The sequence below is a fragment of the Fukomys damarensis genome, unplaced genomic scaffold (genome assembly GCF_012274545.1).
Source record: "Fukomys damarensis isolate Sample0158 unplaced genomic scaffold, DMR_v1.0_HiC HiC_scaffold_34, whole genome shotgun sequence".
Taxonomy (NCBI): domain Eukaryota; kingdom Metazoa; phylum Chordata; class Mammalia; order Rodentia; family Bathyergidae; genus Fukomys; species Fukomys damarensis.
In genome coordinates this window covers 24,278,369-24,296,539 of record NW_022900946.1, presented here as the reverse complement: position 1 = coordinate 24,296,539, position 18,171 = coordinate 24,278,369, and the positions used below count along the sequence as shown (strand labels likewise).

The following is an 18,171-nucleotide window of genomic DNA, read 5'->3' as shown; positions in this document are numbered from 1 at the left end:
TTTTTTTTTTTTTTTTTCTGAGACAGGGTCTCACTATGTAGTTGAGACTGACCTGGAACTCACTATGTAGCCCAGGTTGGTCTCGAACTCATGATCCTCCTGCCTCAGCCTCCTGGAGTGCTGGAATTACAGGCACGCGCCACCACGCCCAGCTTTGATAGTGGGACTGTCTTATAAAACAAAACAAAAAAACTACATTGCATTTTTTATATTAAAGCAAACACAATTACACTGGAGAATAGAATATAAGGTTCTCTAAGTTCACAGTAACAAACTTGAAGAAAGGGTCTTCCCATAATCTGGCCCACACAAGCAGTTTTTCTTATAGCATGTAGTGCTATAAGACACCTCATTGCAAGGACAGGTCTCACACTAGTAATTCTCTTACAGTCTACCCACTCACTATATGCCTGCTTCTAGAGTCTCTGACCAGGGTCCCTTTATTTAGCTGTTGGTGATACAGATGTATTTGCCCTGGACTGCTGAACCCTAATCACCTCACAGCCTCTCAGATGCAACTCTCGCTGAGAGCTCTTATGGCTCTGGTCCCTGCAGAGGAAGGCGGCCTGTCTAGCTCCTCTAGTCTCCAACTCCAGGGGCTGTGCAATGAGCTCCCCAAGAGGAGGAAAGGCCTTCTCAGGAGGCAGAGATGCTCACTGCCAATGGTAGAGGCTGCGTACACTTGCTTTGGCTGCTTTAGGAGGGTGCTGTCCCGAAACTCCAAGGAATAAAGAACTTCAGCCCATAAGTCTTGGTTGCTGTGTGCAGGGAAAATCAAAGAGAAAGGATAAGCAGCACCAAGCCTTTAAGAGTTCAGAAGCCTATCAAACCTCACAGAGACCTCAGCTACTGCATATAGACTCCAGAGCCTTAACTGTTCGGTTTCTGAGCAGAAGACCATGATTTGCACAGTGCAGCAATATCATAGCCTTTCATCTCTCCAATCAAGCTTTTACTCCTTTTCTGGACAATCCTGGGTTCCATTCAAAGGACAACATTGCTCTTATCACAACTGCAACAACCAACAACGCGTGTCTCTGCCCTCGAGGTCCTTTGCCCATCGTGTCCTCCCCAACAGCACCTCCCAGTCACCCCCACTTTAAGCAGCCATTCCTCTTTCCTGGAGGCTAAAGCGGCTCTGTTTCCTGCTGAGAGCCAGCCTCCCTGCTGGGAGGCACTGTACTTTCTTCGGTCTTTTGGGGTCCCCAGTCAACACCTACCTTTCTACAGCTGCTGAAGTCACACTGGTCAAGGAAGGAGCACCTGGTGTGGCTTTGGAACGCTCTGTGAATCGGGAGTCAAATGCTTTCATGGGCTCAATCTTGGATGGGGTCGTTAACACAGAAGGTGACAATGCAGCAGGAGTAGAGGTAGTATTCATACTGAGGGATGAAGAAGAGAAGAAGCACATTGAGCATAATCCCTAAACAATGTGGAGGACTAGGATTTGTATTACTTGGAGCCTTTAAAAGGAGTACAAATAAACTGGGCATGGTGGTGCACGCCTGTAATCCCAGCACGTGGGAGGCTGAGGCAGGAGGATCCCTGTGAGTTCGAGACCAGCCTGGACTACATAGGGAGTTCTAGGTCAGTCTCAACTACATAGTGAGACCCTGTCTCAAAAAAACATAAGTAAATAAATAAATAAATACCTGCAAATAACCAGTTGAGGCTAAACATTCTTGTGCTGTGGAAGGTAGCTCCTTGAAAAAGTTCCAAATTCCCTATAACTGCCCTCAAATAAGAATCTGAAGAATCTGTAACGTCTTCCCCGAAAGGGAACACTACTAAGAAACAACACAAACGTACAATGCTTGAGATTTTGCCAGGTTCCTCTTTTATTCAAAAAAAAAAAAAAAAAAAAAAAAAAGGAGTACAAATAATCAAATTTCTATCAACAAAACAATTTTATTAAATAATCTTTAAAATTTTCAGGTTAAAATTTTGGAAGACTGACTACCTGAGAGGTTTGCGTTGGCATCTGCCCCTCTGTGTTATTCTGAGAACTTTCGGGGGTAACTAAATACACAGTACTGTCTCAATAACCTACATTATGGCATATCAATCCAAAAATCAGTCCAACTATCAGCTTTTGCCACTTTCCTAATGGAGCTGATAAGAAAAGCTCCTATTCAGGATCCTGAAGCCATGGTTGGTTCCTGGCCTTGATCTTCAGTTTGTACATTCCTCTAAGTGCTTATCCCACTGTTCTTACCTTCTACTCCAGGGAAGAGAGGCCCACACATGAGCTTGCCCAGCTTCCCTCTTGCCAAGCCCATCCCAGACTCTTGGGCCTTAAAACCGAGCATTTTGCTGATCTGGCTAACATCTCTAACCTCATTTGTACATGGGCAGCCATCTCGTACGCATTTTTTTCCTCCTGCATGACTTGTAGGGCCAACCCCTCAAGCTTTCCCAGCTCTGGTGATGTTTGTCCTTTGTAGATATCCTTCTTCCCTGGATGCTTTGCTTCCTAACTGGTCTTGTTGCACTGTTCCTTCTCTTCTGATCTACCCTCACAGTTCCCTAAAAGCAGTGACACAATGTTTGGTGAGTTTCCACAGCATGGATGCCTGAACCCAGAAGCAAAAGTTACAATAATACCATCCCAACCGATAGAGATACTCTTAGTATTAGCTGTGTGAGAGGCTGGCTAAATTCAGGCACTGCTGTCTATCAGAACCATCTTCCTAAATGTAAGTCTCAAAGTCTTCTGTGTGTCGGACCACATGGTTTAGTGCAGGAACACAAGCTTTCTCCTCATCCCACCCCACCTCAGGACCTTGGAGCTTTGCTCTTGCTGCTGCCTCTGTTCCCCATCTATTTCTCCTCGGTTGGCTTATACGGGCCCTCGGCAGAGCACCTTCTGAGAAGCCTCCCTAGGACTTGTCTACCAGTCCCTTGGACAGAGAGCCACTCTGCCTAGGATCCTAGGAGCTACCCTGAATCCGGTGGCTGCCTACTCTTATCAGCCTACACTTCCTGAGGACAAGCACCCACCAAGTGATCCCCAGCCAATGCCTGGTCCCTGCAATATGTGTCTGCCCGGCCCTTTCTGGTTTCCTAATTCTTCAGCTAATGGTCAGTGAGGACACCGGCTGCGTATGATTCTGACAATGGAGTGTAAGGGAAGTCATACACGTGTACATGAGTGCCCTGCCTGGGACGAATGGAGGGTGAAGCTCATGGCACAGTGAAGTGGAAGCCAAAGCCCAGATATGGGCGTCACCTCCAGTGAGATCAGTCAGAAGGCGGGGCTGACCTATGACAGGCAACATTTCACTGACAGGTCCCCAAGTTTTATAGCCCAATCCTCGGTCAGGTGAGGCACCTACTACTCACAGCCCTGTGCATCAGAGATTCAACTGGACTAGCTCAGTCCTCCCTTCTGAAGAGGTCCTCATCTGAAATCAAGCATCTCTTTTCCTTTATTATTGAAAGGGCCATGGAATGAGATCAGAATGAAATTCCCATTCTTGGAACCATGTCCACACCTGAATTCTCCCCAAGGACAAGACCAAACCTTGGCACCCACTAACCTGTCCTTACTGACAGACTCGCCTGCAGGTCTGGCACTGGTGGCTGCCACAGGCTCTGTGCAAGACTTCGAGGCGCCGAAGGAGTTGGGGGTACTGGGGTCCAGGGGCAGTAGCTGCTGACTATGAGAAGATAGCATGGTGCCCGCGAGAGAGCCTGAGAGCGGGATGCTGTTAAAGAAGGCGGTGGAGAAGTCCCTGTTGTGGAGCAAGAACAAAAGCCAGCTAAAAATCAGGTGCCACATCAGGTACCTCATATCTTCTACATAACACTTTTCTTGGTTCAGAGATGATCTACTTTCATGATCGGTAATTTGGAAAGTTAGAAAAGTCCAAAAAACAAACCCCAAAAAAAGAAAAAAAGAAATCCATTTCATAAACAGTAAGTAACTGAATCTAAGATGCACTAACTCTGTACCACTAAGAAAGACCACCAAAAGCACCACTACTACCTGTCATCACGGAGGTGTTAAATTGTGCAATCGTATGTCTTCGTATAGAAAAAATGCAGCACACAAAGAAGCCCTTCCTTTTATTAAGGGTGATAGGCCTTTCCACTGGATGGATATATACCTGACCTAACCTGGTCTCGCTGCAACAGGAGACAAGTTATTGCAGTGCTAAGTAGAGGGCCCTGGGCCAGACTAGCCAGGGCTGACTCTTAGGCCATTTGCAGTTTTGTGACCTGGCACACGCCCATCACTTCTGCTGTACTTCAGGTTACTGTATGCAAAACAGAACGCGCTAGGACTCTTCTGTGGGGTTACTTTCAGGACTAAAAGTTAGTTACACATGTTTAGCATGTAGTACCTGCTCACAAAGGCCTGGAATTATAATGGTCATTACACGTGTCACACGCGGATAAACTCTTACAAATGGAGTTGAAGCAGCAAATGGAATGTTCTTGATTTTTGATAAACATTTTTAAAACTTCCTGCTTAGAGAGTGAAGTTACAAGCTATTTATAAGACTGCCCATTTCCTAATAATCTCACTGTTTTATCGAATTTTTGATGCTCATCAATCTGATGGGTGAAAAATGATCTTAACCATAGCTTTGGTTTGCAATTATTGTGATGTAATTTTCATACAGAAATATTTGATTTTTTGGTGAGTTCTTTATTCATATCCTTTGTCTATTATTTAATTTGATTATTCTTCATTATTAATTTGAAAGAAGTACTTACATATTTTTTAAAAAAACCATTCCTTTTATGGGTAGGAAGTATCTCCCCAGAATGCTGGGTTTAGATTGTTACAGTCATTCTTGACAAAAAGACATTACTTTTGCATCGTCTAAAGTTGGTGTCATTTATAGTTTTTTTTTACCTCTGAGGTTATATAAAAATTTTTTAACATACTCTTCCTTTCAACGAAATTTTAATTCCCCCTCCAAAACCTTGGAACTGTTTTATATGTTTCTAGGTTATGACACCGGGATCCAGCATGGTTTACAGAGTGACAGGTAGTCCTTTTCACTCATTAAATTAGCTAATGTTCACTGATATGAAATGGTAACTTTATTTATTTATTTATGTGGTTTGTTTTGGTACCGGGGATTGAACTTGGGTCTTTGCGCTTGCAAGGCAGGCCACCAAACTGCTGAGCTAAATCCCCGGCCCTGAAATGCTAACTTTAAAATGGGCTTTTCTGGGAGGAAATCCTACTATATTACATTGCTCTATTCATGTATCAGTTCAGTACCTCATTATTTAGATTATTACAGCTCACAAGTATTTAAATTTCTGGTGGGGTCAGTCTTCCCTGATTAATCTTTTTTTTGTCAGAAATACTTCAAAAGCAGAAAAAAAAATTCAGCTATTCCTATTTACTTTTCCACCCAACTTTAGAATTACCTTATCTGATTTGAAAACTCCCATGGTTATTTGCATTAGTTGCTGTTCAATTTATAGGTTAAGGGAGAAATGACCTCTTTCTTTTTCTCCTTTTCTTTTCTAGTAGTAGTGGGGACTGCACCCTGGGCCTTCACTCAGAGCTACATTCCCAAACATTTAACGTTTTCATTTTGAGACAGTCACTACCTTACTCATCCTGGGCTTTAACTTACAATCCTCCTACCTCAGCCTCCCAGAGTGCTGGGATTAGACATGTGCCCTTGAGAGAACTGACATCTTTATGATACTGGGTCATCCTAGCTAATCAGTGTTATGTATTTCTAGTTGTATTTCTTTGAGTTTTAAGTCTCTCATAGGGTTTAAAATTTTTTTTAAAATAAAGATTTACATTACTTAGACACAGTGGTTTGTACCTGCAGTCCCAGCTACTAAGGAGACTGAGGCAGGTAGATTGAGTAAGCATGTAAATTCAAGACCAGCCTGGGCAATGTAGCAAGACCCTATGTCAAAAGAAAAAAAACAAAACCACAGATTTACATTTCTTGTTACATTATAGATATTTCATTTACGAATGTGATTTCTTCTTTTATCTGTTTAAAAGTAGTTGGTGATACTTCATCTCAGGTTGATTGTTATCAACTACCTTACTGTCTTCTTTTATTGTCTGTGGCAGTTTTTCCAGTTGATTCTCACACAGAGCATATCATCCTTAAATAATGATACATTTCACATTCTGTTTTCCAATTTATTCTTGGCTAACTGCATAGGCTTGGACCTGTAGGACAATATTAAATTATAGTCACAAGAGTAAAAAGTTATTTAGTTTCTGAACTAGATTTCAAAGAAAACAATTTATTGAGTTAAGGAATCAACTATCCTACTTCCATTTAATTGAGTTTTAAATCAGGACAGCATTGAATTTTATCAAAATGTCCCCTAAGTGTCTACACAGGTGACCATACTATTTGTTTCTTTTATTCAATTGACATGTAGACTCAATAGTACCCCCAAATTTGAATTTGTCTCCCTAAAATCTTATGTAGTTATGGATATTAGTATCTAACATGCTATAAGTTTCAGCTTGTTACTACTTTAGGATTTTTCATTGACATTCAGAAATGAAACAGATCTGCAATTTATGATGTGCTATCTTTGTTTTCTCTTGCTTTTGAGATAGAAGCTCACTAAGTTGCCCAGGCTGTCCAAACTTCCGGGCCCAAGTGATTCCTGCTGCTTCAGTTTCCTGAATAGCTGAGACTTCAAGCATGCACCATGGCACCTGGCCATCTTTTTACATTTTCACATAAGTATTATGTTCTTTCAAAAAATAACATTTTCAAATTTGCCTTGTTTATGCACAAGAATATGTGTATCTGCATAGTTATCTGTTCTTTTTTGTTGGTTTGTTTTTTGAGACAGGGTCTCACTATGTAGTCCGGGCTGGCCTTGAACTCACTATGTAGCTCAGACTGGCTTCGAATTTGCAGCAATCCTCCTGGCCTCAGCCTCCTGAGTGCTGGGATTACAGATGTGCACCACCAAACCTGGCAAGTTCTCTATTATTTAAATTTGTTAGGATCTCTCTGTGAAACCTTCTTAGCCTGGGGGCTTTGGTGGTGTTAACATGTGATAGTGTCCTGTTTTCTTTTCTTTCTTTTGATTATTTTGAGACAGGGTCTCACTACGTAGCTCAGGTTATCCTTGAACTCACTATGTAGTTGTCCTTGAATCTGTGGTGATCCTCCCGCCTCAGCCTCCCAAGTGCTGGGATTACAGGCATGTGTTACTCACTATGCCCACCTGTTCTCTATGTTTTCAAGTAAATTCTTTGATTTTAGTAATTTTATTTTCTTCAAAAACTACCCACTCTCCAGTTTATCTGCAGAGTTTAGCAAAGAAGTCTTTCATCTTTCTTTTTTTTTGGTACCGGGGATCGAACTCGGGTCGTTGTGCATGTGGGGCAGGCAGTGGCACTACTGAGCTAAACCCCTGGCCTGATTTATTCTTTATCTGTAATTATTTCCCACTTAGAATTACTTTGAATATTGTGTTGGTTTTTTCTTAACTAATCTAATAATTACTTATTATGGTTGTTATTTGTTTGAACATGGGAATCAGGAGGGTGAAAAGCCTTTGAAACAAAGGAATTAAGCTTTTATGCCAGAAATATAAACCCAATGGCAGAAAGGTCCCTACCTCCTCTGCCTCCTTACTACATAAGACCTAGAAGGATCTACAGAACAAGTGTCATCATGACCACAACTACATCCCTCACTGCCAGAGGACTAGAAGTACTCAAAGCACATTCTCACACTTGGTCTCACTTGATCCTAATAAAAGCTGGGTAGGTGGCTTACCCACACTGTAGGTTTACAATAAGAAAAAGGGTTGGGCTGGGGATTTAGTCTGTGAGTACAAGTGCAAGGACCGGAGTTTGATCCCCAGTACAGGGATGGATATATATCTATATATATATATATATATGGAGTTATTTTGTTTTGTTTTGTTTTTTTGAGACAGGGTCTCACTATGTAGTTTAGACTGACCTGGAACTCACTATGTAGCCCAGGCTGGTGTCGAACTCACACAGATCCTCCTGCCTCAGCCTCCCAAGTGCTGGGATTACAGGTGTGCGCCACCACGCCCAGCTAAAAAGGGTTATTAATCAAAAGGAAAATGATTGAGCTGGGACGAATAAGCAGATCTAGTTCTAGCTAGATCTCTGCCTGTTGGGCCTCAGTGCCCACACTCCTGACATGAGAAGTCAGGTCAGTACATCCACTGATTGAAGGTCTCTTTAGCTTTCAAGGAAGATCTGGAACAGCTCATGGATGGACAGTTGCACAGTGCACAGGACTACTGTGCTCTGGTCTCTGTGAAAGACTTCCTGATGTCCTAAGAGGATTACTATACCTTGACAATGTTCTATTTTCTTCACCAGGGCTTTACCATCTTTTGAATGAACAAATGTCATTTCTGGAGAACATCTAATACAAAAGCAAATCTGCCTGTAGACACTGAGACCATGGCAAATGGTGAGGGAGCCCGTGTCCACCCTCGCTGCCCCATGGGGAAATATCAATGTGTCTCACAGCCCTACCTCTCTGCCTAGCGTTCTGCTTCTAGAAACTATTTTGAGGAAACAGTTACAGGTGCACTCCAAGGTTCATTTATAGTCACAAAAAGCTGGGCACAAATTACAACTGTCACAGCCGAGGAGCCAGTTCAGTCAATCATGGTGTTTCATGGGACAGGAACCTGAACGATAACCAAGTGAAGGCTTCAGAGGACTGTTTATTACAGCAGACAAAAGGCCAAGATACAGTAACAGGTGGGGAAAAGACTGGAATACAGATATCAAAATGTTAGCAAGGGTTATATCTGAGAGACGGGATTTTGGATGTTGATACTTTTCTTTGGGTTTTTATCTTCTCTCTCTCTCTCTCTCAAATATATATATTCATAATCAGAAAAATGTTATAAAATGAAATGACAGAAAAACAAATGTCTGACTCCTGCACTCATGTGTCCCAGGGAACCACCGACAGTGCAGTATGGAGACACACTGGCTCTGAGAAGGCATCCTGGCCTTCAGGCCATCTCAGCCATGAATCACATGTACACATTTGGAGCTCTTCCATATTCTGGTTAGTCTTACTGGCCCAAGATCTGTGAAGACCTTAACTACAAAAGGGCTAGTTGGTGCAAGAAGAGAGGAAGACTTCCCCAGACATGGTCACAGAAAGCTTGGTGAGTGATTGAGTACCCAGTGTCCAGCTGTGCTATGCAGAGAGGTGTGATTCTTCTCCGACCATCTGCTGTCCGAGTCTCAACTTGTTTCTTCAAAAGATTCTGGCAAAACAGAGTCACACAAATGAATGGAAAAGTTTCTGCCAACTATCAAAAAACCCCCAAAAAGTTACTTCTTATTTTTTTCTTTTTGTGACAGGAATATTCAGTATAACATCTATTCTCTAGTAAATAAAGTACGTAATACAGAACTGTTAACTGCAGTTATGATGCTGTGCAGCAGATCTCTAGGACTGGATGAGATGGTATGCTTTGGCAATACCTCCCATCTCCCTTCCCACAGCCCCTGACACTCGCCATTCTACTCCCTGCTCTGAGTTTGACAGAGATATCGTGGCTCAGGCCTGTTATCGCAGTACTCTATAAAGTCTGAGGCAGAAGGGTCATTATGAGTTCATAGCCAGGCTGGACCATACAGTGAGTTCAAGGCCAGCCTGAAAAAAACAGTAACCAAAAAAAAACCAAAAAAACAAAAAAACAAACCAAAACTAAAACCAAAACCTTACTATAATGAGTTGAAAAAAATAAGGCTTCTAGAGGAAGAGAGAACAAGGGAAGAGGGAGAGAGGGAAAGGAGAGAGAGAGAGAGAGAGAGAAGGGAGGGAGGGAGGGAGAGAGAGAGAAAGAGAGAGGGAGAGATAGGTAGGCTAAGAAGAGGCATTTTAACTTCCCTTTCTACAGCCCTTTTGGTACAATGAAATGAATCCAGATAATCAAAACGTATAAGCATTTTTATCCAGGCAGGTGCTCAGTTTTCTGTACATTAGAGAGGAAAGGACAGAAAGTGACTAGCTGAACCAGCTCCAAGCATCTTTCACTGTCAGTACCACAGACATGGCAAATTCCTGGGGCTGCAAGCACATGATAGACTGGCCAAGTCCGCCTGACTGCCATGGGGCTCAATGAAGAAATAAAGGTTCAGACCTTGACTTGTGAGCCATAATCTTTTCCCTAAGCTGGTGATTTTCAAACTGACTTTTAAATAAGAGCCCTTCCTTCCAAAAAGGCTCATATCTAAGGGTTTCCAGTCACAAATTCTGTTTAAATAACCCAGGGCAGGCTTGTCAACTGACAAAGTCCCAGAGATGGTTTATGTTCTCCAGGTAAGCTTCAGATTTCCTGTCCTGCTCCTGTCCCTAATTATAATTCCTTGCTCTCACCAGTAAACATGGGCTTCCAGGTGAAGGGGCACCCATAAAAACTTCCTATGGGTAGAGACTAAAACCCACTGTTCTGAAAGTCTAGAATTCCTAGGGAGGCGAAGCGCTGAAAGTCTGGCAGTTCCTACAGATGACCTTCTCTAGGCTCCCTGGGACAAGGAGGCCTTTGAAAAAGGCGCTTTTGACCCCATTAAGGCCTCATACAGTTGCAGGCATGGCATTAGATGGCCTCGAGCTGGCTAACTGTGGCTTGTGCCAGGATGTGGCATGTGACCTCTTCGCTACCAGTCATGACTGTGCTCCACTTCTGTGCACTGTCCAGGCCGCCTGTGCTATCTTTGCCCTGACCACGACCTCAGGACCCCTGAACCAAATCCTCACCTTCCTGATGTCTTCCAGACTTTCTCCATTAACAACACCTGTGACTGAGGAGGCTGAGGCCGTCTCTCTGGCTGTGGCGCCTTTTTGGTCCAGCTGCTGCTGTTGCTGCCTCCGTTGATACTTGAGCATCTCAGGGTTCTCGATGACAGCAGTGGAGAGCTGAGCCTCGGTCATGATGGCCAGGCTTTTGCCATAGGTCGACTGGTGAATGCGGCTCTGTGAGAAGATAGGAGAGGCTTGGCATGTGGGACTGAGTATTGCTGTGGCCCACCCATGGGTACGCTGAGGGTGTGCTTTCCTGGCCCTGAGCAGTAGGGTCCGGGAGGCCAACTCTGGCTGTCTCCCCTCCAGTTTGTCCCTGACTAGATAATCTCTGTCAAAGTCTTACAATCTCATTAATGTTTACAGCCTTCCATTTATCTATAACGGGGATGACAATGAGACACTGGTAAGAGAACCCCGGCTACCATTGTCTGGTGTAGAAAAAAAGTGGCACTAAACAGTGTTGCAACTGAAATGCAGACAACTAAATTGCTAATTTAAAGCTCTTAACTTATCCTAAGGAGCTTAAACACTATGGGAACCAGATCTTAGAAACAAGGGTTTGCTTTTGCTGCTCTTGTCCTCAGATATCAGCCACTAGGGTGGGAGGTCCCCATAGGACTAACAGTGTCTCTAAAACCAAGGGAACCTTGGCACAGCAACCTGGAAGAGACCTTTCTGTGCTCCCCTGCGATCCTTCTTGACATCTGCAGATCCTTCTGAGCAAGGTCCTCTCCCATCTCCAGGGCCCTACTAATTCCCTGCGTTAATAAGCTATATAAGAGATCTACAAGATCAGTCAGGGACAGTGTCCCCAGCACACCATAGTGACTGGTGCTCATTAAAGCACAATAGGAAAATAATAAACCTAAGGATATGCAGAAGACCATCACTGCATCCTGCTCTGGATGCGGACTATGGTTAATGGGGTATCTGTCTCACATCAGAGGACGCTGCATTAGGGGAAGCAATTTTCTAGGAAAGAGGATTTGGGATTTGTGCCTGCAGGCCTGAGTGTAGGCAAAGATCTTCTTCCTTTGCCATCTTGGTTTCTGCCCCCTAGTTCCCAAGTCTATCACCTGGAATCTCAAGATATGCAGACCTCGACATCTCAGCGATTGGCCTTGTGGGTACCTGCCAGTGAACTGGAAAATGTAAATTAAAAGTACTTATTATGCAGGCCTGCACAGTGACCCTCTAAGAGAATGCACAACTATGCCACAGTAAGTGGTGACAGTGACAAGGCAGGACAGAGACCCCAGGCCTGGTAATTTAAATTAAATGGGTGTACACCAAGAAATGACAGTATCACTTGTAGTGGAAATTGACAGAAGAGCATCCATCTTGGAAGAAACGTAAGGACATCTGTGTGACTGGCAGGCCGGTCATCTCAGGATAAGAAGTGCAAGCAATTCTTGTTTGTCCCTTGGTAAACTCCCAAGATGATGTAGACAAAGTAAAAAATGTTTTTAAGGGGGTTGGAAGGAAAAAGTAAAAAACAAAGTTGTTTTTGTGAACATAGCTGACTAAAATATTATATAACTTCAGATATAAGATAAAATGCTAAAAATATGCTTTTCGTCTGATGCTCTGAATAGCCTCAATAAATACTACAGTTGTGGTCATGAGGCGGCTGTTTGCCTGAGCGAGCTGTAGCCCTCTGATCCTGCTCCTCACATCTCGCCTCCCTTCATTTTGCGACACCGAGACACTCGCACTCGGCAACAATCACTGTTGTATTGCTGCGGAAAGTACCATTAGCAAGGACCCCAGAGACAAAACAAAAATGTCCCTGTGGGTGGCCTATTATCAGCTCAAGAAGAGTTGTAGAAACCAATTTCATTCCTAACTCTAGTACTTCTTTCTGACATTAATAGAGACTTATTAATCTATTTGTAAAGAAGGATTACAATCTATAAAAGGCAAACCACCTATAATACTTAAAGAAACAAGCTGGGTGTGGTAGCACATATCTATAATCCCAGCACTCTGGACCTGAGACAGAAGGATCAGATTGTGAGTTCAAGGCCAGCCTGGGCCATAGAGCTAGATTCCGTCTAAAAACAAAGAAACAAATAAAAAACAAACAATAACAACAAAGAAGAGGGCTCGGGATTTAGCTCAGTGGTTCCGCTGCCTGTCTCGCAAAAGCGAAGACCCAAGTTCAATCCCTGGTACCAAAAAAAAAAAAAAAAAAAATGGAAAAAAAAAAAAAAAAAAAAAAAAAAAAAAGAAAAGAAAGAATATTTCACTTTCAAATGCTCCCTTACTCATCCAGCATGGCTATCTATCATTTCTCTTTCCTTTTTCTTTCCGCCTTCAAAGAAATCATCTGCTTTAAAAAAGGAAAACTTTTAAAAAACAACGTACAGATACATGTTCATCCCGTAAGAGGGTCTAGTGAAAGGGATCTCTCAGAGCAATATGGTGCTTTCTGTGGCCACAGAGCACACAGTAGCACACGGACCAGCAGCCTACCTTTTCTTCCTCACTTAGGGGGTCTCCAAGCTCATCTTGGGAGAAGTCGAGGAATGCCACAGAACCATCCATAGAACATACCAGGATACCCAGCCCATTCAGAGTCCTGGAAGAAACAGCTATCAGCAGTCTGGAGGCAAATGCCTGAGGTGGATACCATACCATAGTGGCTGGCCTATGAGGATGGCTGGACAGTGCTCTAGGTAGAAACTCTTGTTTTCTTTCTGTGGCCTGACGAAGGGGCAACAGTAACATCCCAGACTGCCCTTGTGCCCTTAAAGTTTTAGATACATGGACAAAGTATCTCTTACCATAAATTTTTGTTAAGAATTTTCAATTTTACTTTTCTTATTTTTGAAATCATTAAGAAAATATGCTGACGATGTGTATCTATCCTGAACACGGTCTGTTAGAAAAGGCATTTTCCTTTGGCAAATCCTACCCAAGGCAACGGCATTTTTACAACAGGAGGCACGGAAGTGCTGGTTCCTGGATCAGATGCAAACCACATGCTGAAGCCTGCATTCTTCTGGGAGGCACTGGACACCTTGTCCTAACCTAAAGGAGGTCTTCTGATCCATTGTAGCCTATGTACCTTTTCCAGTTTAGATCTAAAATGGCCCTAAAGGACTGCTGTGTTTGGGAGGTAAATGGATCAGCGGGACACAACAGCTGTTTTGCCATTACGTGGGGCCTGGTCAGAAGAGGCAGGTCACTAGAAGGGCATATCTCCAGGATGAACACCTTTCCTCCATGGCAGGCTCTTGAACCATACCATTTGTGTTTGAGCCTGCCAACCATGGTCTGAAATTTCTGAAACATCAGCCAAAGTAAACCTCTCCTTCTTTAATTTGTGGGTATCAGGTATTGTCTCAGCGATAAGAAAGTGACTAAGACAGCACTATAATAAGAATTCACCTTACCAAGATATATCCATAATGGATTTGTCAAACAGCTCATGGATGACAACCAGAGGCCGTTTCAGACACGTGAGCTAGAAAGAAAGCAGAAAAAATTACTGGAATTACTGACAACCCTAGTTAACACTACCTGCCTCAAAGCCTTGGTCAGAGTTTCCGCTGACAAATTATGGTATATTCAACACAATCCAGACGTAACTTTTGAGATCCTACACAGTGAAGACCAAAGCCTGCCAGAAATATGTGCATTAGAATGTCTGCTGCCTCAAGGCTTGCTGTGATTTACCAGAGGAGATGGCTTTATACATACAGCAACAGAGAAGACAGAGTAGTAAGGGAATCTGAAGGACTGTGATTCAAGCAGGGAGACAGCTCTAGGTGGGAACACAGAGAAGACTTATGGAGCAAGGGACGAGGTAGCCTCAGAGAGAATCCAACTCATCTTCCCTGGGACCATGAGCTTTGGTTAATCAATAAGCGATGTGCCTTATTACACAAGTCACATGGGCTTACTTCACAGTATGTGCAGATAGTCTGCAGAGGTACAAAACTAGTATAAATTCCTTTTAATCCAGACTCAAAGTTAACTACCATTAAAACTTTGATGACAGCTTTTGTAAATATTCATTTAATCTTCAAAAGAAGGCACATGGTATAATGTGTAATGTTCAGCATGTGCAGATTCACTAGCTAGTCAGTCACTTTAACGTTTCTGAAAGAAACCCTTTCTCCATGTCCCCACAGCTAGAGCAAGTTCCTCTTCCACCTCAGTGTCTGGCCTTCCCGCTGATACGCTCTGAGCCACAGAATACTGGGCTAGGTGGGAACACTCTTCTTCGTAGGACCATGGGCTCCCACTGGCTGTTGCAGATTTGGGGAGGGCACACCAGTGAGCCTCTCACCCACAGCCCCAGTCTGGTACTCAGGGAAGGAAGAACTGTGGCCACCCTAGTTCTGGGGGAAGGGCTGGGAATTCCGCTCAGCTCAGCTACTGGGAATCTACATCAAGAATCATGTTCCTTAAACTAGGTGGGGTGGCACATGCATGTAATCCTAGCACTTGAGTCTGAGGCAGGAGGATCCCTTTGAATTCAAGGCTGGCCTGAACTGCAGAGTGACACCCGGTCTTGAAAAAAATCTTATCCCTATCCTAATTCCATTTCCCCCCAAAAGTAGCCTTGCCCCTCCTCCCATAAATGTGCCTAAAGACCCATCAGAATCTGGGGCAAGTATGACCACTTGACCTCAGCATTTTAAGAAATATGAGCAGGACCAACAATAGGCAGCTGCAAGAAAGGAGCCCTGAACTGCCACCATGGTTCTGAAGCGGGTGTTAAATGCCTCCTCCTCTTCCTTCTTATTCCTTTCATTTGGATAATAGATTCTCTTCTACTTTCTTGTCATCTTTTTTAGATTCCACATATTAAGGAAAATATGAGACATTTTCCTTGCTGAGTCTGGCTTATTTGGCTTCACATAATGGTCTCCAGATTGGTCCATTTTCCTGCAAACGACAGAATTTCACTCTTCCTTGTTGCTGAGTAGTACTCCACTGTGTATACACACCATATTTCTCTATCTACTCATCTGCCGATGGGCATCTACACTGGTTCCATATTTTGGCTATGATGAGTTGTGGTGCAATAACAGGTATACAGTTATCCCTGTAGTGTGGTGCCTTCCCATTGCTTCAGGTACACCAAGGAGTGCTACCGCTGGATCAAACGATAGCTCCACTTTTAGCTTTCTGGGGAGCCTCCAACTGATTTTCATAGTGGTTGTATTAATTTACATTTCCTCTAGCAGTGGCGAAGCCTTTTTTCCCCCATATCCTTGACAGCATTTATTGTTCTTCTTTTTTATTCTTCCTGATAACCATACTGACTGTAGTTTGGATTTGCACTTCCCCAAGCGCTAAAATATTGAATATTTTTTCATATACTTATTTACCATTTTATGTACTTTTTTGAGAAGAATCTGTTTAATTCACTTGGCAATTTATTGATTGGATTGTTTTTTTGGTCTTAAGGTTTTTGAATCGGTCACCGTTTGTTGGAAGAGTAGCTAGGAAAGATTTACTTCCATTTTGTTGGCTGTCTCTTTACTCTGTTGCCTCCCTTGCTGTACAGGAACTTTTTCTTTTTAGTATCGGGTATCGAACTCAGGACCTCGAGCTTGTGAGGCAAGTGGTGGCACCACTGAGCTAAATCCCCAGCCCTGTGCAAGAACTTTTTAACTTGGTATAGTCCCATTGGCTGATTCTTGCTGTAGTTTTCTGTACTAAATTCTGCCTGTGCCTATTGCTTCAAGTGTTTCTCCTATATTTTCTAACAGTGTCAAGGGAAAAACAAAAACAAAAAACAGTGTCAAGATTTTAAGTCTCATACTCCATTTTGAACTGAGTTTTTACAGGGCAACAGAGGAATTAGTTTCAACCTTCTACAGATGGATGTTCAGTTTTCCTAGCATTGTTTGTTAAAGAGGTTATCTTTGAACACAAATGTGGCCATCTTTTCCCAAACTGAGGAACGAATTAAGTTTGTACACCAAGGTACCACTGTAATTTGTTGAGATCGGGCGCGTTCAGGGTGGTATGGCCATGTAGACGGTACCACTCTAATTAGAAATTGGGTATTCTGATGTTTCCAGCCTTGCTCTTTTGGCTTAGGACTGCTTCTATTCTGTGTCTTCTGTATTTCTTTATGAATTTTAGAACTGTTTTTTCTACTTCTGTGAAGAATGTCATGGGTATTTTGAAGGGTATGGAGGTGACTCTGTAGGTCCCTTTTGTTCCTACAGCCATTTTGACAATGTTAATTCTGCCGATCCCTGAACATGGGAAGTCATTCTATCTTCTGCTGTGTTCTTCAATTTCTTTTTTCAGTGTTGTGAATTTTCATTGTAGAGGTTTTTCATTTGGCCAGACTGACCCCTAGATATTTTATTTCATTTGACGCTATTGTGAATGGAACTGTTTCCTTAATTTCTTTCTCAGCTAGTCCATTATTGGTATAGAGTAAAGCTACTGATTTTTCATTATAGTATTTCCCGTGTGGTCTAGGTTTGTTCATGAAGTCTTTGCCTACTCCTATGTTCTACCTATTCTCTCTTTCAGGAGATTTAATGTTTTTGTTTCAATATTTAGATCTGTGATCCATTTTGATTTTAGGTTAGTGCATGGTGAAAGATATGGGTCTAGTTTCAATCTTTGGCATGTGGAAAACCAGTTTTTCCAACACCATTTATTAAAGAGGCTATCTTTTTTCCACTGAAGGTGTTTGCCTCCTTTGTCAAAGATAAGGTGACTGAATACGTCTGGAGTTGATTCTGCATCTTCTAGTCTATTTCACTGATCTTCAGGTCTGTTCTTTTGCCAGTACCATGCTGCTGCTTTTATCACAGTAAAAGCTATTGATTTTTAAATGTTGATTTTATACCCTGCTACATTGTTGAATTAGTTTATCAGCTCTGAAACTCTTTAGGGTCTTCTCAGTATAGGCTAGTTGTGGTGAACCTATGGCATGCATGTCACAGCTGGCTGTTTGTTACCACTGAAAGCTTTAAAACGTTTCCGACCACTGGCATAGGATCATATCATCTACAAACATGAATAATTTGACTTTTTCCTTTTCTATTTTAACCTTTTGTTTTCTCTTGCCTAATTGCTCCAGCTATACTTTCAAGAACTATATTGAGTAACAGTGATGAGAGTAGACATCCATGCCTCATTCCTCATTTGAGAAGAAATCCTTCCCCTGGAATACAACCAACTTGATCGTGTTGTATGACCTGTTTTTCTTTCTTTTTGGTACCAGGAATTGAACTCAGGGCCTCGCACTTGCCAGGCAGGCTGTGTGCCACTGAGCTACATTCCCATTCCTGTATGAATTTTTCTTTTGGTACCAGGGATCGAATTTGTATGACATTCTAAAATGTATTGTTAAATTCAGTTCATGAATATTTTATTATGAAGTTTTACATCTATGTTC

General features: G+C 42.6%; 1 protein-coding gene across 1 annotated transcript in view; it reads right to left on the bottom strand.

Annotated features, from left to right (window-relative positions):
• The window catches only part of LOC104859852 (protein HIRA), a 100,605-nt gene that overhangs the window by 32,480 nt on the left and 49,954 nt on the right, over positions 1-18,171 (bottom strand). The window contains exons 13-18 of the mRNA XM_010620729.3: positions 14,186-14,256; positions 13,263-13,368; positions 10,743-10,958; positions 9,158-9,243; positions 3,540-3,734; positions 1,221-1,382 (exon numbers count right to left, since the gene is read on the bottom strand). Of these exons, the coding sequence (XP_010619031.2) occupies positions 1,221-1,382; positions 3,540-3,734; positions 9,158-9,243; positions 10,743-10,958; positions 13,263-13,368; positions 14,186-14,256 (836 nt within the window). The remainder of the gene's footprint in view (positions 1-1,220; positions 1,383-3,539; positions 3,735-9,157; positions 9,244-10,742; positions 10,959-13,262; positions 13,369-14,185; positions 14,257-18,171) is intronic.